This window comes from Ahaetulla prasina, chromosome 3 (assembly GCF_028640845.1).
Source record: "Ahaetulla prasina isolate Xishuangbanna chromosome 3, ASM2864084v1, whole genome shotgun sequence".
Taxonomy (NCBI): Eukaryota; Metazoa; Chordata; class Lepidosauria; order Squamata; family Colubridae; genus Ahaetulla; species Ahaetulla prasina.
Genome location: NC_080541.1, coordinates 38875480 through 38894718, shown reverse-complemented (window position 1 = coordinate 38894718; position 19239 = coordinate 38875480). Strand labels below are relative to the sequence as shown.

Below are 19239 nucleotides of genomic sequence, written 5' to 3'. Positions count from 1 at the left end.
CTTGGATTTAAGCCCATGGAAAACCAAGCTGCTTTTAGCTTGTGAATTTTAATTTTACTAAATATATATACTAGACTGATTGTAAATAGCCTTTATATCAGGCACTATACTTTTTTATCCTATGCATTGCATTTTTTCATTTTCAATTATACTCTTCAGAGAGCAGACAATTTATCCTTCTCTCTGAACTTCATGGAACTTCATTTGAAAGTAGGCAAATACCATATAAGACAACATATTAAGTAACTTATGTATCTTTGTAACTGACATCATTGTCTGGTGAAAAGAGGTATAAGGCAGAATTGCAATGACAGTACACCTGCATGTCAGATCCAAAACCTTGTTTCACATGCATTTTCTCTTCCTATAAGTGATGTATTGTCTTGTGTTGGTCCAAAGATTACATGATGTCAATATGAGAGAAGAGTATTGAATGACTCCTTGTCCACAACTAGGCTGATGTGAAATTTCAGAATCAGGTCACCAGTAGCAATGTTAACCAAATAATGTACTGTGTATTAATTCCACTGAACTTTGATTAATATTTAAACTGCTTCCTTTTATTAGCATTTAAAGATAAAGAAGAGAATCAGTTGGGTCTAGTAATTAGTGCTGGGCTAGAAACCAGGAGATCATGAGTTTTAGTCCGGCCTTAGGCATGAAAAACTGACTCAATGGCTTTGAGTCACCCACTCTCTTTCAGTCCAACCCACCTCACAGGGTTGTTGTTGTGGCCAAAATAAGAGGAGGAAGGAGTATTAGGTATGTTTGCTGCCTAGAGTAATTTATAAAAAATAATAATAAAAAACAGATAAATAATTTTACTATAAAGGAAGGCCCTATCGAAGTGATTTTTCCAGTTCATATTGACAGATGTTTGAAAAATTGTAAAATTAAGAAACTAACAATTCATTTTGATAAGCTTTATATTATATTGAGGCCATATCATTAGGCTTTTAAAATGTGTTTATTTCTAAAATAATATTCAAAGATCTTTGATACGAATAAGTCTGCTGTTAAGGTAGGGAGAGAAACTTTCAATTAAAATGAATCTTTTATTTTCTATCACTAAAATTTAGTTCTTTAACAAGACCTCTATGCTCCAATGTATTTACATAAGGGTTGGATTTATTTACAGTCAATAAATGCAAAAGCCTATTGGGCTTTCAGCAACCAACTGTTAAATTGGCTACAAATATTTAATGAACAACATTGGGAAAACAGGTTTGCTAAACTGCATCACAACAGACATATATTACAAGAAATATTGAAGACTTTCATTGCATTTATCACCAATGATAACCATCAACCAACAATTCTTGGTTACTCAATAGAGAATGCTAGATCTGTAGCAAAAGTACAGTTATTTGCATGCGATTTCTGAAAATGACACTAACTTACTGCCCATTGTAAAACTTTTCTTACTTCATATGAAGTTTCCAAAGCAGTAAAAGTTGTTTCTGATTTCCATTGAGAGCAGTGCAATTTAACACAAGATAAATGCATTTAGGCCTCCCTAAATGAAGCCAGTGGTACAACTGGGTGTTTGTTTACAATCCCAGAAGCTCAGTTGTGTGTATGGAAAAACTCCTTGCCAGAATCGCTCTTCACTTCTGTAAAGAAAACTGACTGTGTATTTGGGCATGCATTTATACTCCATCTGTCCTAATTGATGATTGTCTGTGTCTTCAAGGAACATCTTCTGAACATCAGCATAACAGAGAAAATCTATTTCTTTGACAGGTTCAATGTATTAATATATTAATAAAACTAATTGCTGGGTTGTGATACACATTTGCTTTTAAAATCCACATGCATAAACAATCTCTTAGGTTGAACTCTATCTACTAAGCATAACCCTTTTTTAAAATAAATTAAAAATAGAGCTGTGGCCACAGCATCTCTTCCTAAAATATTAATAAGAAACCCTAAAAAGAGTACAGAAATCCAGTTTGTAGTGATTAAAGTATCAGACTAGAAACTCTCCATCTCTGTTTCTAGTCTGGTATTTGAATCACTTAGTCAGCTGGGTGACCTTGGGCCAGCCACAGCCTCTCAGCCCTAGAAAGTAGATAATGGCAAACTACTTCCAAAATCTTGCTTAAAAAATGGCAGGGATTTATCTGGGCAGTTGCCAGGAGTCAACACTAATGTGAAGGCAAAAACAGCCCCTCCCCAAAAAGGAGTAGAACAGACTTGTTGACAATTAAGGTAAATTAGCTCTAAATCTCCCCTTAAAATGCTGAAAAGGTCACCCATGCAGTTTTTAAAGTTTAAACTTTAAAAACAAAATAAATCACCTTTATAAGCAATAATGACTTCTCTGCCATAATATTAATTCCATAATATTAATTTCTTCTACATGAACCAAAATTTGGGCTTCCTAGCAAATAAGGAATGGGATTCCTCATCAATCCCTTTTAATAATAACCATTTCTTGAATGTCCCCAAAGCCAAGTTGTTTGAGAGGGCAAGCACTGCCAATTGAGATTGAAGCAGCCCCGTTCCTCTCCTAATTCTTCACTAATTCTCAGCTTCTTTTTCAGATTTCTTTTTGTCACCTAGTGACTGTAATCATTTTGCTTTGAATAGAAACTCATTTTTTTCAAGGTTAGTAAGCATGCTGAAATATACCCGGCAACACCTCACTGACCTTGGCTGAGTGATCTAGAAAAAGCTGGAGAGGAATAGATCTGGTTAGTACTTAGCAGCAGGTGATAAGAGTGAGGGAGGATGGGGAGAGACCACTAATAAATCAAATCCTTAAGATTTGATCTAGACTTCTTGGAATCTTAGCTTTTGCCTCTTAAGCTATTCCTAGGAGCGAAGGTGTTTTTTTTAAGATAATCTCCAAATTGGGCTAAAAGTTTTTTCATCTCTCTTGCAGAAAAGATACTGCCATGCCCTTCATTAAATATGATATTTGTGTTGCATATAAACACTGTTGAGGCCAAATGCACGTATTAAAATGGATGGTTTAGTTAATATAGAATGAAATGTGGCTTCTGAATCTTTTAACAACTAACAATAAATGAAGAGATTTGCAGACACAACTGTGTTGTCTCTGCAAAACAGAAGTGGGAGAAGCTGTATTTACTGGGCTTTTCTATTCATACTTACAGTACAATCACAGAAGTCTTAGGGATATAGCAAATTCTTGGCTTGATCATTTTTTAAAAGCATCATGTGAGTTCTTACTTTAGACAAATATGTGTTGTGAAATTAATCATAAAATAATTGATCTATTCCTAAAAAATTATTTTGTGGAACCTCTTGTCATTCAGTGTACACAGTGAGCAATATTAAATGTATATCATTCAAGTCCCAACTTCTTTAATTAAAAGAATGAGGCAGCTGGTGGATATATGTGGGATATTATATAGTAATATTATGTGACTGTATATGGAAATCTGTTTGCTTGCAAATGGATGAATGTGTTTTGTGTGTCTTGATGCTGGCTTGTTCCAGACATTTTTTAAAAAACAAGGTCATTGGCAGATTAAATTTCACAAATTTTGCAAATATTATGTTACAATGGCAGAAGATCATTCATCAGATTGGCGTTTTCCAATTCTGGCAGTTCTGTTTAAAAGAAGCAAGTGGAAGAGAATATTAGCATGACATTTGGAGGAAAAACTAGCATCATCAAATTAAAAGCCAAACACATTTGTCAATACAATCAATTCCAAGGAAGCATACCACTTATTATCAGAGTTTAGAAATAGGAGTACTTTAACATTTTTTAAAATCTGACCACCTTTCACATTTTTCTACTGGTTTTTACTTTCAGTATATTGAATACTACATGAATTATTATGAGCATTTGGGCATCCAGAGGATAAAAGTGTAAGGCAAAAGGAAAATTTTATACCATTCAAAACTGTGACAACTGGTATAAACAGTTTCATGATGCAAGGTAAGTATCTTGTTAAGAATTCTGATTCCAAAGCATAATTTACACAAAGCACTCCATTATATTTTCTCTTGATTTGTCATGCCTCTGATGCTTAAAAAGTAACCACTGAAAAACAGTAATTTTCTTAATTTCCCAGAATACATCTTTTAGTCTCTTCTATTAAATCTTAAGTTTTGCCTCTAAGACTAAAATTCAAGTACAGTAAGCTGTCCCTCTCTTTGAACTTATTGACAATCTTTGTGGCTTGACCAAGGACTATCTGCTACCAGTAATGGCTAATTACATAAAGGGCATTTAAAGAGCAGACCTTGTCCATGCACCTGATATTCAGAGATATTTTTTTTCTAAGCATGAAAGTGCTGTATAATTACTGTTACTAGAGGACCTGTCTTCAATAATGGCACAGAGCAATCAAATTTTTCGCAGTTGTTAGAAAACTACAGAGACTCTTATAGCTGCATTCATTTTTGTATACATAATGATGGGAAACTAAACTGGGCAAACAAATGCAAGAAACTTTTTCTTACTCTTTGATGATAACACTCAACTCTTTTCTCAAATGAAAGCACTGCTAGATTTCAAAAACAAATTAGACTTCAGAAGCACCAAGGCAAGGTTGTTCTAACGTTTTGAGGTATTGAGTTTTGACAATATTGTGAGCATTCTCACAAAAGAGCTATCTGTTTCCAGTGGTGTAGTGGTATTTTACCAGTCCTGTGAGATTACAAAAACTGCTGAGATTAAAAGAAAAGTTACTTGGTCAAGAACCTCCATACAATATACTGACATCCATTACCTTTCGGCTTTAATATCCTTTTGCAGAAATAGATTGACAGAAACCAGGTACAAGGCAGAAGTACAAAACATCAAATCAAATATTTTTTTCTTTTGCTAAGAAAAACGTGTATATATATATATATAAAAAAAACAAAAGATACAGGTAGAACACGTTACATATATAACACAAGGCCAGCAAATATGTATCTGCAATACTATTAACTTTCTTCGCTTCTTACTACTGCCATTAGATGCTTACAACTACCTTCTTAGATCCTACCAGGAATACCCATCTCTCTTCTTTTCATGGGCAATTGTGCTTTAGAAAAACTCACCCATTTTTAACACTTTCTAAGCATGCCTGTGGTGCTCCTTGTAGTGCACTAAAGCATTGCTTGAAATAAAGCATCCCAAACTAAGCAACATAGATAATTTAGTCGAAAAAAGCTCTCCCTTTTAAAAAAACAAAAACAAAAAACCAGTACAAACAAGCTATCAGAAACACATACAATGAAATATTTGTAAGAATTTTGTACAGCACCATACAGTTTTAAGAGAATGCACCAAGTTTTCTATTGTCAGAAGTATTTGTCCAGACTTTTCATGGAAGGTAAATTTGTAAAGGCACAGTCTTTTATGCTGAAAGGAATAAGATGCCTATCGCCATATTGCACCGTAGGAGACTGCATTTATTCTGGAAGATGAGTTCACAAATACTTTCTGCTACATATTTTAAAATAAGATGTTCCTCATACAGATGGCTTTGGTGAAAATAATTCCTCACAGGAGGAAGACTGATGGGATCCAGAGTTTATTCACAGAATTATGCATTTGTATCCTGAAGCTTAATAGGAGATGGTTATTTCAAATGTAGGCCGCCCACCCAAGCATTTTTTTTAACCCAGCAGATGAAATGTTCATGTGAAATAGCATATTGAAATGTAAGTCAACATCTTAGGACATACATTATATGCAGAACTTCTATGAAAAGCTTTGGGAAGTAAATTTCCTAAATGCTAAATATATGAGCAGTCATCTACCTTGCCTTCTCTCTCTCTCTCTCAAGCTACTTATGAGCATTATTTTTACCAGTGCATGAATATATATATTGGACAGTTTGCCTCAAGGACTGAGTGGACTTACACAGCACACACACATAGACACACACACACCACACACACACACATGCATTTTCCACTCAGTCCTTGAGGCAAACTGTCCAATTCCAGCAAATATGGAGCAACCACCAGAGAAGATCATGAAATTATGTCTGTGTGACAGCTGTTAAGATCAAGACTTAATTCAGTTGAAAATAATCTAATAAATTAAAGACCAAGGTTCCGTGGTCACTAGGCCCTCAATTTCTATGGCAGATTATTCTGATAATGATAATCCAACTTTTTAATGGGAATTAATATTCATAAAACTACTTTAATATTGTAGGCTTATATATTCATTTTTATGTTAAATTTTTATGTTGTGGTATTTAACAAAAATACACACATCTGATACAACAGATTCAGTAAATTAATATGCATTTTTTCTTTCAAAAAGCTGCATTATTCCCAATAAAGCTCCTTACAGGATCTCTCTGAATTTGGGAGACATGCAATTCACTTTTACATAAAGTGATATTTAGTTCTACAGTATCTATGCAGGAAATCTTTAAATGTCACATCCTTTGGTGGATCAGTTTCCAGAGGTCAGCCATATTTATTGCTTTTAAGCAACAGATTAAACATCTTGTGGTGCCTAACGAAGGTTGAATAAAGTGACAATCTGATTCAAAATCTTAAACTGTAATAAATATACTTATCTTTCAATGCTGCAAGATATTTTTATGCAAATAAACTGAATAAACCTGAGGAGAAGAAAGTGAGTAGAGATATAAAGATAACTGGAAAGCAAGGTACAATTTCACACATGCTATTTTGGTAAAATGGATTAGAAGAAATTCACATGCTAAGTATTGGCACTAATCTTTATAAAAACCAAACACACTATCACTTTTTTGGTAATACTGTGAAATTTACAATCTCTGCAAGAAAGGTCTGTTGTTTTGTGTTTCTATGGTTGCTGGTTCAAAACTTTCTGAAATCTTGCCTAGCTATAAAAGAAACGATTCAGTGGCAGTAGCTATCTTGAGTTGGCTGCAATTCAAAATTGAACAAGTGAACATGAATATTGTCAAGAGTGATTCTGAGAATATCTAAAATTGTAGGTTACTAAGAATAACATTCTTTTCCTTTATTTGTATTAATTTTTACTTTAAACAATTTTCTTTACAGTCTTTTTTAGACTCAAGTATCCTGAACACTTCATTAAATAACTCCAGAGTGTATAACGTGTCTTACCTTTTATTTACAATTTTATATAAAAAGATACTTCTTAGAGATGCATTGTTGTTTCTGAGAGAATTATAACCTCTGCAAAATGTTGCAGTTTGTTTGGGCAGGTTGCAAAATACATTAAGGATAAAAATAAAAGCGATAGCTAGTGTTTGAAAAGCAGCAATTGTATATGTATTAAATATATTTTTAAATATCCTGACTCCACCACCAGTAAATGTAAATCAATCCTAGCACAATATTGAAAGAAAATGGGTATTACAAAATTGAAAAACTGTAAAAATAGTCAAGAATTATATAGCCAGTCTGTAAATCACTCATGAAGCAAACAAGGTGTGCATGCTTTTTTCAACCACATCTGTATAGTTTCTCACAAAGGGATTATCTTTCCTAATTCCCACAAATGTTGGTGTTTCAGTCACTGCTCTTATGTTGCTTTAGAGCAAGATCAAAGCTGAAGCATGAATCTAAGAATAGGCCAGCACATTCACTCACAACATCTCAAGGCTGTATTAAATATATTAGGGAAGTGTTTCTCAATCTTAACAACTTTAAGCTGTCTTCAATTCACAGAATTCACTATTGCTGACTGGGAAATTCTGGGAGTTGAAATCCACAGAGCTCATAGTTGCCATGGTTGAGAAACAATGAATTAAGGCAAATTAGCCCGCTAAATTTATCTACTCTATGGCAAGCTGTGCCTATGTTTGAAAACAACCTAAATGAATGTGTAATTTGGGAACACATTTTAATAAAATGGTTGAAGTAACTGAAACTAAAGATCTTTTAAAATGGCCCTTATTTAACAGTACCACTTTTTATATATTAGGATATGAGTATGTGTCTGAAACATGTGCTCCAAACATGTAATTCTTGCGTCATCATGTCTCTTCTACAGAAGCCTTTCCAGAATTCTCATCTTTGATTTTGATTTTATCTATATGTTGTTGTGATAACATCACCTACAGGAGTAAAAAAATCACTGTACACATTGATGAAACAGCAGCAACTCTGTTCTTTGTGTGTGTGAACTTGGTTCTTCAAACCAAGCACTTGCCTGTTTCCTGCTTGTTTGGGTAAGTTCATATCTGTATGATAGTTTGATGGATATGAAGCAGGAATCATTGCTCAAACATCCCAGGCTAAGTTTTCACTTTACCTGACATCATTTCAAGCAAAGTACTTTTTGGCCATTTTACATTTCCAACTGTGTGTTGAGTTTGCAAGTGATAAGTCATGGAGTAAACCCATCTTGAAAGACATGCTGAACAGCATGTTCCAAAGTCTTGTTTTTGAACCAGTTAAAGCTTGGTGACATCTTTATTTTGCTGCAAATCACCAATACTCTCATAGTCATTCTCTTGTGGGAGGATGGTTTGAATGGTGCTAGACATCAAAACATTTCTTTCCTCCTCTCGACTTAGAGTCTGAATGGCTTCATAGTCTGGTTCCAAGTCTCCATTTAGAAGTATTGTTGATTGAGGCAAATCAGTAAGGTTTGGATTTGTTTCCAAGTCCTTCACACTGGCATAGAGGCCACTGCAAATAGATGGAGACTTCTGAGGTACAAGTTCAGGAATACAGGTATATGTAGATTCCAAGTCTTTAGAGGGTTGTCCAGTTTTATTTATAGAAGAATACATTGCTGAAATCTATGAAAGAAAGAAATACAGTAATTGCATTAAAACATAACAAATATTTTTGTAATGATATTTTCATATTCAGTGAATAATATAGTCGCACAAGTAGTCTATTTCAATATAAGATATTTGATCTAAGAAAACATGCCGTATTAAAATGAAAATGAGCATGATATCTGTTTATGTAGCATCCCTGGAAAGATCACATTTTTACAGCTCATTTGTAATTACAAATGTACAAATTACATTATGAAAAAAGAGAAGGGACTTCTGCTCAGAAAGCTTGTTTTTGATATATCTCTGTTAAGCTGTATGAACAGGACTTTGAAAAAAACATCTGTTCTTCATAGTGAAAAAAACCACCTAGTAAAATGTTTATAATGTTTGCCATTAAAAACTGCAAGGCATGATAAATTTACTACATTGTTGAAAAGCAATAGTGTGGTAAGCATTCACTGTTGCTTGCATTAAAAAAATGGGGCTTCATAAAATGTTCACAGAATGGAGTTCAATGTACAATGTTCTGGTTGACCGTTTGAAAAACTTATTATTTTGAAGAACTTAATTGACTGAAGCAAAACTTAAATAGTCTTAAGAAACCAATAAAGGAGAATATTTGTAGGTCAGGGTTGAAATGAGGGGTCCTTGGTGCTCTTTGAGCTTGCTTGTTTTCTTGCCGACATTTCACTATCCAAATTAGGTAACATCATCAGTGCTACTAAGGAGTGTAGTTTGTTGTAAGTTTATATTCTAGTGCACAGGTGTCAAACTCTATTGTGTCATGTGACATCATGTGACGTATCACAATTTTTTTGCCTTTGTAGAGCCGGGATGGGTGTGGCCTGCGCACAGGGGTGAAATCTAGCAGGTTCTGACAGGTTCTGAAAAACTGGTAGCGGAAATTCTATGCTGACCTGGGTGCTGACAACAATCTTTCTCCCCACTTTTTTGGCAGCATTATATAGGTTAGAATAGAATAGAATTTTTTATTGGCCAAGTGTGATTGGACACATAAGGAATTTGTCTTTGGTGCATATGCTCTCAGTGTACATAAGGAGAATAAAATACATTAATCAAGAATAAAAAGATACAACACTTAGTGATAGTCAAGGTTACTACTAAGCTATAAAATTGTACTAGGAAACAAATAAAACAATATAAATCGAAAGATACAAGCAACATGGTTATAGTCATAAGTGGGAATAGATACTAGGAAGGAAGAGAAGAAGAATAGTAATACAGTCTTAGTAAATTATTTGACAGTGTTGTTGGAATTAGTTGTTAAGCAGAGTGATGGCATTCGGGGGAAAACTGTCCCTGTTCTGGTGTGCAGTGCCCTATAGCGTCGTTTTGAGGACAGAAGTTGAAACAATTTATTTCCAGGATGTGAGGGGTCTATAAATATTTTCACAGCCCTATATAGTTTATAGTTTTGCATAGTCTATAGATGTTGCTAGTGTCTATGTGTCAATTGATGGCTGATTTATCAGTGCCACATTTCTAGAAATCCCCTGGCATTTTTGGACTTGGCTTGATCCAGGATGGTCCAGGATTTCCCAATTGAAACTACAGTTAAATTTGTCTATATGTTACGAAATTAAAGAATTTTCATTTCCTGCAATAAGGATGTTTTCTGGTTCTGATACAAATCCTCTTATCATATTATACTCCATTTTAAAAGTTCTTCCCAGCCCTTACAGTTTTTGTCATGCGATATGAAGGGACAGAGTCAGAAGGCAGGATCAACTAGAATTTAATGCGTGCAGTCTTCAGATATTTATATGAAGACTGTATGCATTAATTATATTTACATCCATATATCCATAAATATATATATTTACATCCATATCAATGTTGTAACTTCTTAAATAGCCAAGAAGGGAGTCTCGAATAATAGTCAGTGACCCAAAATAGTTCCACTATGAAAGACTGAAACTGATATAAAAGCATTTGACAAAAATAATCACTTAATCCAGTTTGCATTTGAACCTTCATTTCCAGGTCTTCTTAATTAAAGAATACTTAATACTGCTTTATTCAGATAACATTTTCTAAATACATTTCATACAAGACAGACTCACCTCATCTTCTGTAAGAGATGGGTCATCTTCTCGAGATTTATAAATCAATGAACTAAGCCTCTGAAAAAGATAAGAAGATATCTTATTTAAAAGCTAACACCTTCCTTAATGCAAAAATAAAAGAATAAATGAATATATATTTTCCCCTTTCATGATACAAATGTCCATTTTTCATTAGCTAAAATTAATAGCCCACTTTTCAAGGTAAACAGACTGAAACAGAATTTTTACATGTGGCAAAAATAAGGGCACTAATATCTCTTCTACTGAATTCTATTAAATGTTTGAACTTTCACTGAACTGTGATTAAGACAGCATAAGTCTTTATTTAAGCATTTGAAACAAAGTTTCTGACTGATGTAGGAACTTCCTTTGCATTTTTATTGAATTCTATGATCAATATTATTTTAGTGGTGCTTTCTTAGCTCTGACAAAATGTCCAGATTTTGTTCTATTACTCACTTAACAGCCCAACTCAGAACATAATAATAATAATAATATTTAATTGTTCACAACAGTTTGCTTTGTTGTGATTTTTGGTAATTTTATTTCTATCCTTTTTTTCATGGAACCGAAATGACAATATAAAACTATAAAACAATACAAAAAAACAATTAGAGATAAAACAGAACATACAATGAAACCTAGCAAAGCAATATAATATTTGGATAACATAAGGTGCATTAGAAGTCCAGGAAATAAGATGATCTCAACCTGAGACAATTTGAACTTTATATTCTGAGGTAAATCAGAATTAAGTACTCAAAAGAAAGCAGCTGTTTCCTACAGAGAAGGAAAGGAAGGAAGGAAGGAAGGAAGGAAGGAAGGAGATAGATAGATAGATAGATAGATAGATGAATCCCAAACAATATAATAAACATACAAATAAACCCAGGCTTTTTCATTTAATTCATGGTGGGTTTTGTTGTTGTTGTTATTAATACAAAAATATCAGATTCAACCAACACATTGCCAATATTTGGAATGTAGTTATTTGGAATGGGTTCAGGACACCCATTTGACTGGCTGTCTCTCAGCAGGATAATCTCTGAAAATGAAACAGAATTGATGGTTAATTTGGAGTGAGAGGAGAAGCTGTCAAAATAAAAACCCCTCCTGCGCAGCCTGCACTGACTGCCGGTGGTCTTCCAGGTGCAATTCAAGGTGTTGGTTATCACCTTTAAAGCGCTCCATGGCACAGGACCGGGTTACTTACGGGACCGCCTACTGCCACCAATAGCCTCCCATCGGCCTGTGCGCTCCCATAGGGAGGGCCTCCTCAGGGTGCCGTCAGTCAAACAATGCCGACTGGCGGCCCCCAGGGGGAGGGCCTTCTCTGTGGGGGCTCCTGCCCTTTGGAATGAGCTGCCTCCAGGGTTGCGTCAACTCCCCAACCTCCGGACTTTCAAACACGAGCTCAAGACCTTTTTATTCCATCGTGCGGGGCTAACCTAATAAAATTTTAATGGGGGTTTTTATGATGGTTTTACATTAGTTTTAATCTTATTTGGACAAATTTTAGAAACAGTTTTTTAATATGTTTTAAAATTTTGTTTATGGCTATGTTGTTTTTATTTTGGCTGTAAACCTCCCTGAGGCCTTCGGGAGAAGGGCGGTATAAAAATTGAATAAATAAATAAATAAATAAAATAAAGATCAAGTTTTAAATGGGCCAAATTTGGTTGGAGCTGCAAAGTAACAAGAGGCAAGCACTTCCAGTTTGTTGGATTTTTTTGGAGGGAGGGGGGCAAAATCGTAACAACGAATGCTTATAGAATGACGAAATTGATAAATCTTTGATCTTTCCCAAAAAATTTTTTGCATCAGTTTTCAAATGCTTCCCTGTCTTAACAGAATCATCTGCTTATGTATAAATCAGATTTATAAGACTACTCAACTCATAAGGACTTTGGGGTGTTATTCAAGTTAAAAATAGATCCAGCACAATAAAAGCAAAAGGAAAACAATAACCTGGAGATTCATACTTCCAGTACATTAATAATATTCTCAGAGAAAGCACTTCATCAATCAGGGGAAATAAGCCAGGCTTGTTTAAAGAAGAGCGGGGTTGGGCCAAGATGAACCTCTTTGGGGATACTATTCCAGGGGGCAAGTGCTGTGACCAAGGAATTAAGTTAACTGGATCACATTAGATGCCATCATTTTAAAGTCCTTCGGGAGATAGGGCGGTATATAAATTTGAATAAATAAATAAATAAATAAATAAAAAAAATAAAGATCAAGTTTTAAATGGGCCAAATTTGGTTGGAGCTGCAAAGGAACAAGAGGCAAGCACTTCCAGTTTGTTGGATTTTTTTGGAGGGAGGGGGGCAAAATCGTAACAACGAATGCTTATAGAATGACGAAATTGATAAACCTTTGATCTTTCCCAAAAAAATTTTTGCATCAGTTTTCAAATGCTTCCCTGTCTTAACAGAATCATCTGCTTATGTATAAATCAGATTTATAAGACTACTCAACTCATAAGGACTTTGGGGTGTTATTCAAGTTAAAAATAGATCCAGCAAAATAAAAGCAAAAGGAAAACAATAACCTGGAGATTCATACTTCCAGTACATTAATAATATTCTCAGAGAAAGCACTTCATCAATCAGGGGAAATAAGCCAGGCTTGTTTAAAGAAGAGCGGGGTTGGGCCAAGATGAACCTCTTTGGGGATACTATTCCAGGGGGCAAGTGCTGTGACCAAGGAATTAAGTTAACTGGATCACATTAGATGCCATCATTTTTGAATAAATAAATAAATAAATAAAATAAAGATCAAGTTTTAAATGGGCCAAATTTGGTTGGAGCTGCAAAGTAACAAGAGGCAAGCACTTCCAGTTTGTTGGATTTTTTTGGAGGGAGGGGGGCAAAATCGTAACAACGAATGCTTATAGAATGACGAAATTGATAAATCTTTGATCTTTCCCAAAAAATTTTTTGCATCAGTTTTCAAATGCTTCCCTGTCTTAACAGAATCATCTGCTTATGTATAAATCAGATTTATAAGACTACTCAACTCATAAGGACTTTGGGGTGTTATTCAAGTTAAAAATAGATCCAGCACAATAAAAGCAAAAGGAAAACAATAACCTGGAGATTCATACTTCTAGTACATTAATAATATTCTCAGAGAAAGCACTTCATCAATCAGGGGAAATAAGCCAGGCTTGTTTAAAGAAGAGCGGGGTTGGGCCAAGATGAACCTCTTTGGGGATACTATTCCAGGGGGCAAGTGCTGTGACCAAGGAATTAAGTTAACTGGATCACATTAGATGCCATCATTTTAAAGGAGGATTTGGAGCATGGCCACTCAGCTAGTTCTTATTGGACAAGCAGAAGTAATAGAAGAAAGACAGTCCTTCAAATAGCAAGGTCCTTTGCCAAGAGCTTTATATTGTATGTCACAACTAGCAGCTTGAACTGCACCTGGAAGCAATGCTGCTCATGCAGCAGAAATTGTACATGGGCACACCAAGGAGTTCCCATAACTGTCTGCATTGCCAGAATCTGGACCAGCTGCTTCTGATTAATCTTCAGTGACATCCTCATGTAGCATGCAATACAATAGTCTACACATGAGGTGACTAAGGTGGGACCAATTGTGAAAAGGAATTATCACACAAGGAAAGAGCAGAACCAGCATATCAAATAAATCTGGGCAAAAGTATCCCTGGCTACATCTAATGTACAAGTAAGAGCTTCAATTCAAATTGTGCACCAATGTGCATAACTGTATCCCATTCAGAACCAGCTGGAAGGGAAGATGTGGAGACCTGTGGCATCATACAAATCACAGGGTTCAGGTTTAACTTTGCCACCACCCTGTCACCACTCACTGAAACTACCCATGGAGAATGGTAGACAATCACCAATTACCATGTATCCCACTCCTATTCCCTACAGTCAGTGCAGAAGTATATAATGAAAGAAGATGGCAGGAAAGCAGGAAAAAAAACAGAGCAGTTGCACCACAGCTACAGTATACTAGCTCTGTCAGAAGCATTGAGATGTGCAATCAATACTATCTCTATTCTATCCCCAATCTGAATCCTAACTGAAAAGGTCCAGATAATCCACTTCTTCCAGGGTCGTCTGAAGTTGCAATCTGACCATCTTCTCAACCATCTTTCCTAGAGAGGGACGGTTGAAGATGGGACAAACATTTCTGTTGGGTCCAGCAGTGGCTTCCTGAAGAAGAGGCATATCATGCCTCCTTCAAGATATGCAGAATCATTCTCTCACTCAATCTTTTTTATACTATCAGATTACTGGCATATCGTATATCTTGGTCATCATTTTCTTTTCAGTGATTTGCAGCAATTCTACAAGTTGTCCTGAATTTGTTCCAACCATCCCCATTCTAGGAAGATGCAAAGCATATGCACTGAGCTACACCTCTTTCCTAAGAAAGAAGATGCAAGACTGGAAAACGGACTGTTCTTTCCAAACCATAGAAAACCTTCCATTCGGGGAAGAGAGAAAGATACTAGGAAGGAGTGGAAGAAGGAAGACATTAATGTTAAGATCAGTAAATGCTTTTGTAATTTTATCAGAAGCAAAAAATTGCTATTTTTTGACTTAATTTTGGGTGTAAAGGATTACCAAAATTTTAGCAAAGAAGCTGATTTTTAAAAAAAAAATCTTCCCTGCAAAGAATATACTGTAAGGGGATTTGGGTTAAGGTTTTTCAAGTGAGAGTCTGAGAAATTAAGATCTACCTCTTACTGAAAAACTTCTCTGATCTAAAAAAAAAGGTCTCTAAGATTGACTTCTTTCCCAGGGGACTAGAAAGTATGCAATGTCACAATGATTTTTAAAATGGATCAGGGCAAGTTAACTTTATCCCTTGAAATTTATTAACAAACTATTATTAAAGATAAAATTATCAAGATTTGCTGAAAAGAAAAAAATTCTGAAAGAGAAGTATCTTGCTATTTTTTTCAGATTGATAGATAATCATCTAGATTTTCAAAAGGTTTTCAAATAAAGCCTTCATCAGAAATTCATCAGTAAATCAAGCAGATACAGGATAAAAGAAGAGATTCAACTGAATAAAGAATGGAGAGGAGGAATAAGTAAGTGGCTATAAATGTGGAGACCGTCAATGAAACTTAGAATAGCTTTTTTTCTGTTCCCCAGCAACAGTCAATAGTATAAATAACTAATCAAGTCAAGCATGGTATCTGGAATAGCTAAGGAAAAGTAACAGTTAAAAATTCCATGGAAGAAGATTTGGGGAAAAAATAGAACTTTGATGTTATTTATGTTGACAGCAGTAAGATTACTTTATGCACAAAAATGGAAGGACACTTTGATTCCTACAATGTATAAATGGCGGCAAAAGTTGATGGAGAGATGCTGAGATGGCCAAACTGACTGTTCTGATTAAAGAAAAAAAAATAACTTTGTTTCTATTTGGAAACTACTTTGGGACTTTGTGCTTGAGGTGAAAAAAAATGAAACTTCGATTTTGGATTTTGCTGATTAGATAGGTCCGTTAGATATATATATATATAAGGTCTGATGCTGTTGTAAGGACTTACAAAAGGAGTTGTAAGTCAATGCTTTTTCTTTCTTTTTTCCCATTTCCCCTACACTCTCCCCCTCTTTTTTTTCCTCCTTTTTTCCCTGTTGTTTTCTTTTCTATTTTTCTATTTTATATTGATTAAAAAAAATATTTGGAATAATAATAACTCCAAAATTATTTTTCCAGTTTGGATAAGCAACAATTGATAAGCATTCATGGAACAGGAGCAAAGAAATTGATACTAGTTCTATTATTTTTAACTTTTAATTTTTTGTGGTTAAGAAATTCGGAATACTTTATATATAATACTAAGTAAACCTCCCATCTCTGTGTTTGTGTGCTTAACTCCTCTTTCCTCACCCCCTATCCAGCCATGAACTTTGGCCAACTGATCTGGAAAAAAAAGGCTAACAGTTTTACTTAGTTTTACTTCTATAATAATCTTGTTAAGATTGTGTGAGGTATGGAAGAAAACAAAGGAATAAGACATGAGCATTTTCCAATCCCTTGGATAGTACTAGTGAATTCTTTGTGTTGTTTATCAACAAATAAGTTTCATTCCAGCAAGCACCCCATCATCGTCATCGTCATCATCATCATCATCATCATCATCATCATCCTTCTCAGCATTATAATTGTACAATTTGAAGATCTGGATCAGGAAAACACCATTAATTTGTTTATTATTGGTAAGCCACTATCCCGGATAGAGTTGTAGGGATGATAACCTCTCTCATTTGTTGCTTCTCTTTAAAGAGTTATTCAAATTATTTTTTAGTATTATTTAAAATGCGACAGATTGCATTTCTGAAAACTGGAATACTTGACATATTTTGATCTATAATCTACTTAATAGAAATTCATGCTGTCATAAGCAGGTGGACCTTTGCAGCAAGAACCAGAGAAAGTTCTTTGTTTTTATTACAAATTAAAATTGTGGATACACTTAGATCTAAAATTAGATCAGAAGTCTGGAGGCCAGGGGAGAAATCCAATTGCAAGTTTTCATGAGCAGTAATGAAAACAGTAGGGCATGAATCATTCTGTCTTTCTGGAACAAATGTTGAAGGTTTTTGAGATTGCAGAGGAGAGGAGAACAAAAAAGCCATATCACATTAGCAAAATTCAGCTTTAGATTCCACCCCAGGGTTCTCTTCTCTCCTACATTTTATGTTTTATTGGCTGTCTAGATGTTGGCCAACAGTAACACTTTGAATACCTTCTGCTCCCAATGCAGATTATCTGGAATATTTCAAAACAAGAGACAGACTAATTAGACTAATTAATGATCAGTTGGCAAGCATGTTTCTCCTGGGTAGATGCTGAAAAAAACATTCATGCAAATGTCTCTAAAATTTTAGGAAGCAGTAAGTTTCAATACTCTTAAAAACTATCACCAACTGCATACAATTCCATGTCTTCCTCTAGTCACTTGAATATTATCTTTCATTTATGAATGCACATGTAAGCATTCACACATTATACATAGATCACACAAATACTGCTAGTTTTGATCTTACGATTTTGCATCAGCAGAAGATACCACGAAAAAAAAATTAACTATACGTTTATATTTACTAATGAACAACAGCGTTTGCCATAGTATATATACATACTTCAAGTCTTTCAAGTTACAACTTCACTTTCTTATACTGATAACACAAAATAACATGTACCTTGTTGGGTTCATTAATCCTTTCCATTACTTCCTCCTCTTCTTTGGCTCCTTTATCCTGTACATTCTCATTTTCATCAAGAAGTTTTATTGGTACAGGAGGTGGAGCTTCTTCTTCCACATCTGGCGTAGTACTGCTGAGAGGACTCTCTGAATTAACACTGTGGCAACTTTTTTTATTTCTGTCAACGGATGCATATTCTGCTGATTCTGTCTTCTTCTCAAGAACATGATCTAAAATTCCATTAACCATCACAGTAGTCTTTGGTTTGCATTTCTCTGAGTTAGCTGCTGCTCCCAGGTCCTTAATTTCCTTCACTGTTTCATACAAGCAGTCTTCTACTATGTTCTCTTGGGAGGAACTATCCTTCAGCACTTCATAGGGCCCCTCCATTCCCAGACTCTGGTCATTTTCTGCATTTCTTGTGGTGAGAATTGTTTCTATGGCATTATTTGGAGGAATCCTAGGTAGCTCTCTACTTTGATGACATTTTAAAGATCTTCCCAATGTGTCCTGTTGATCCAAAAGATCTGTAACAGAGGTTTGCACTTCTTCGTAAGGTTGGAGAGTAGCAGCTGTACTATCTTCTGAAAGAACTAGAAGAAAATTGCATAAGTATTTGAGTATAGACTCATAAGGCCATTAATCTATATTGCACAATGTATCTGTATCATTTAAAAAAAAAGATATTGGTGCATAAGGAACATGTTTGTTGCCAGACTGAAAATACTAATTAAGTTTACTTTGGTTTATACTTGGTTTTTTTCTTCATTTGTCAACTTTATTATTTTTCAATCCATTTGGATTCTTTTTGTTTTGGGGTCACATGAAGTTTGTTTGGTATTGGAACTGTTTTTCTTTGAGATTACTGCAGCATGTTTCCAACTGCTCTGGAAGGTTGAGGCTGGACTGTTTGGTCAAAAAGAGAATGAATGGATGGAACTGATAACATTGGTAGATGAAAGATGGTGAAATAGGCTAAAAGATTTTAGAATGAATGGGTAAGTGTGAAAGTTGTTAACTGTGGTTGGAAAGATGAAATATTGGCACTTTTATTGTATTGTGGTCAGTAACTCTTTAAGATCACTCAATCTCTACTAGAAAGGAAAATAAAATTTGTTTTCACATGGGGCTTCTGTGCTGCAGGAGGACTGGATTAGATTGGATTATGTGGCCTCAAGTAAGTGCTTGATCTCGATAGAAAACAAGCAACATTCTATGTTAATACTACAGTTTAATGTCAGATTTTACATACTGAAGGTCCATTTA

General features: G+C 34.9%; 1 protein-coding gene across 5 annotated transcripts in view; it reads right to left on the bottom strand.

Moving 5' to 3' along the window:
* Nucleotides 1-7038: 7038 nt before the first annotated feature.
* Nucleotides 7039-19239, bottom strand: part of PAG1 (phosphoprotein membrane anchor with glycosphingolipid microdomains 1) — a 150046-nt gene continuing 137845 nt past the window's right edge. For all 5 annotated transcript variants that reach the window (XM_058176476.1, XM_058176473.1, XM_058176471.1 and 2 more), the window contains 3 exons: nt 17971-18566; nt 10763-10822; nt 7039-8693 (listed from right to left, as the gene is read on the bottom strand). In XM_058176476.1, coding sequence (XP_058032459.1) covers nt 8343-8693; nt 10763-10822; nt 17971-18566 — 1007 coding nt within the window. In that variant the 3' untranslated portion in view covers nt 7039-8342. The remainder of the gene's footprint in view (nt 8694-10762; nt 10823-17970; nt 18567-19239) is intronic.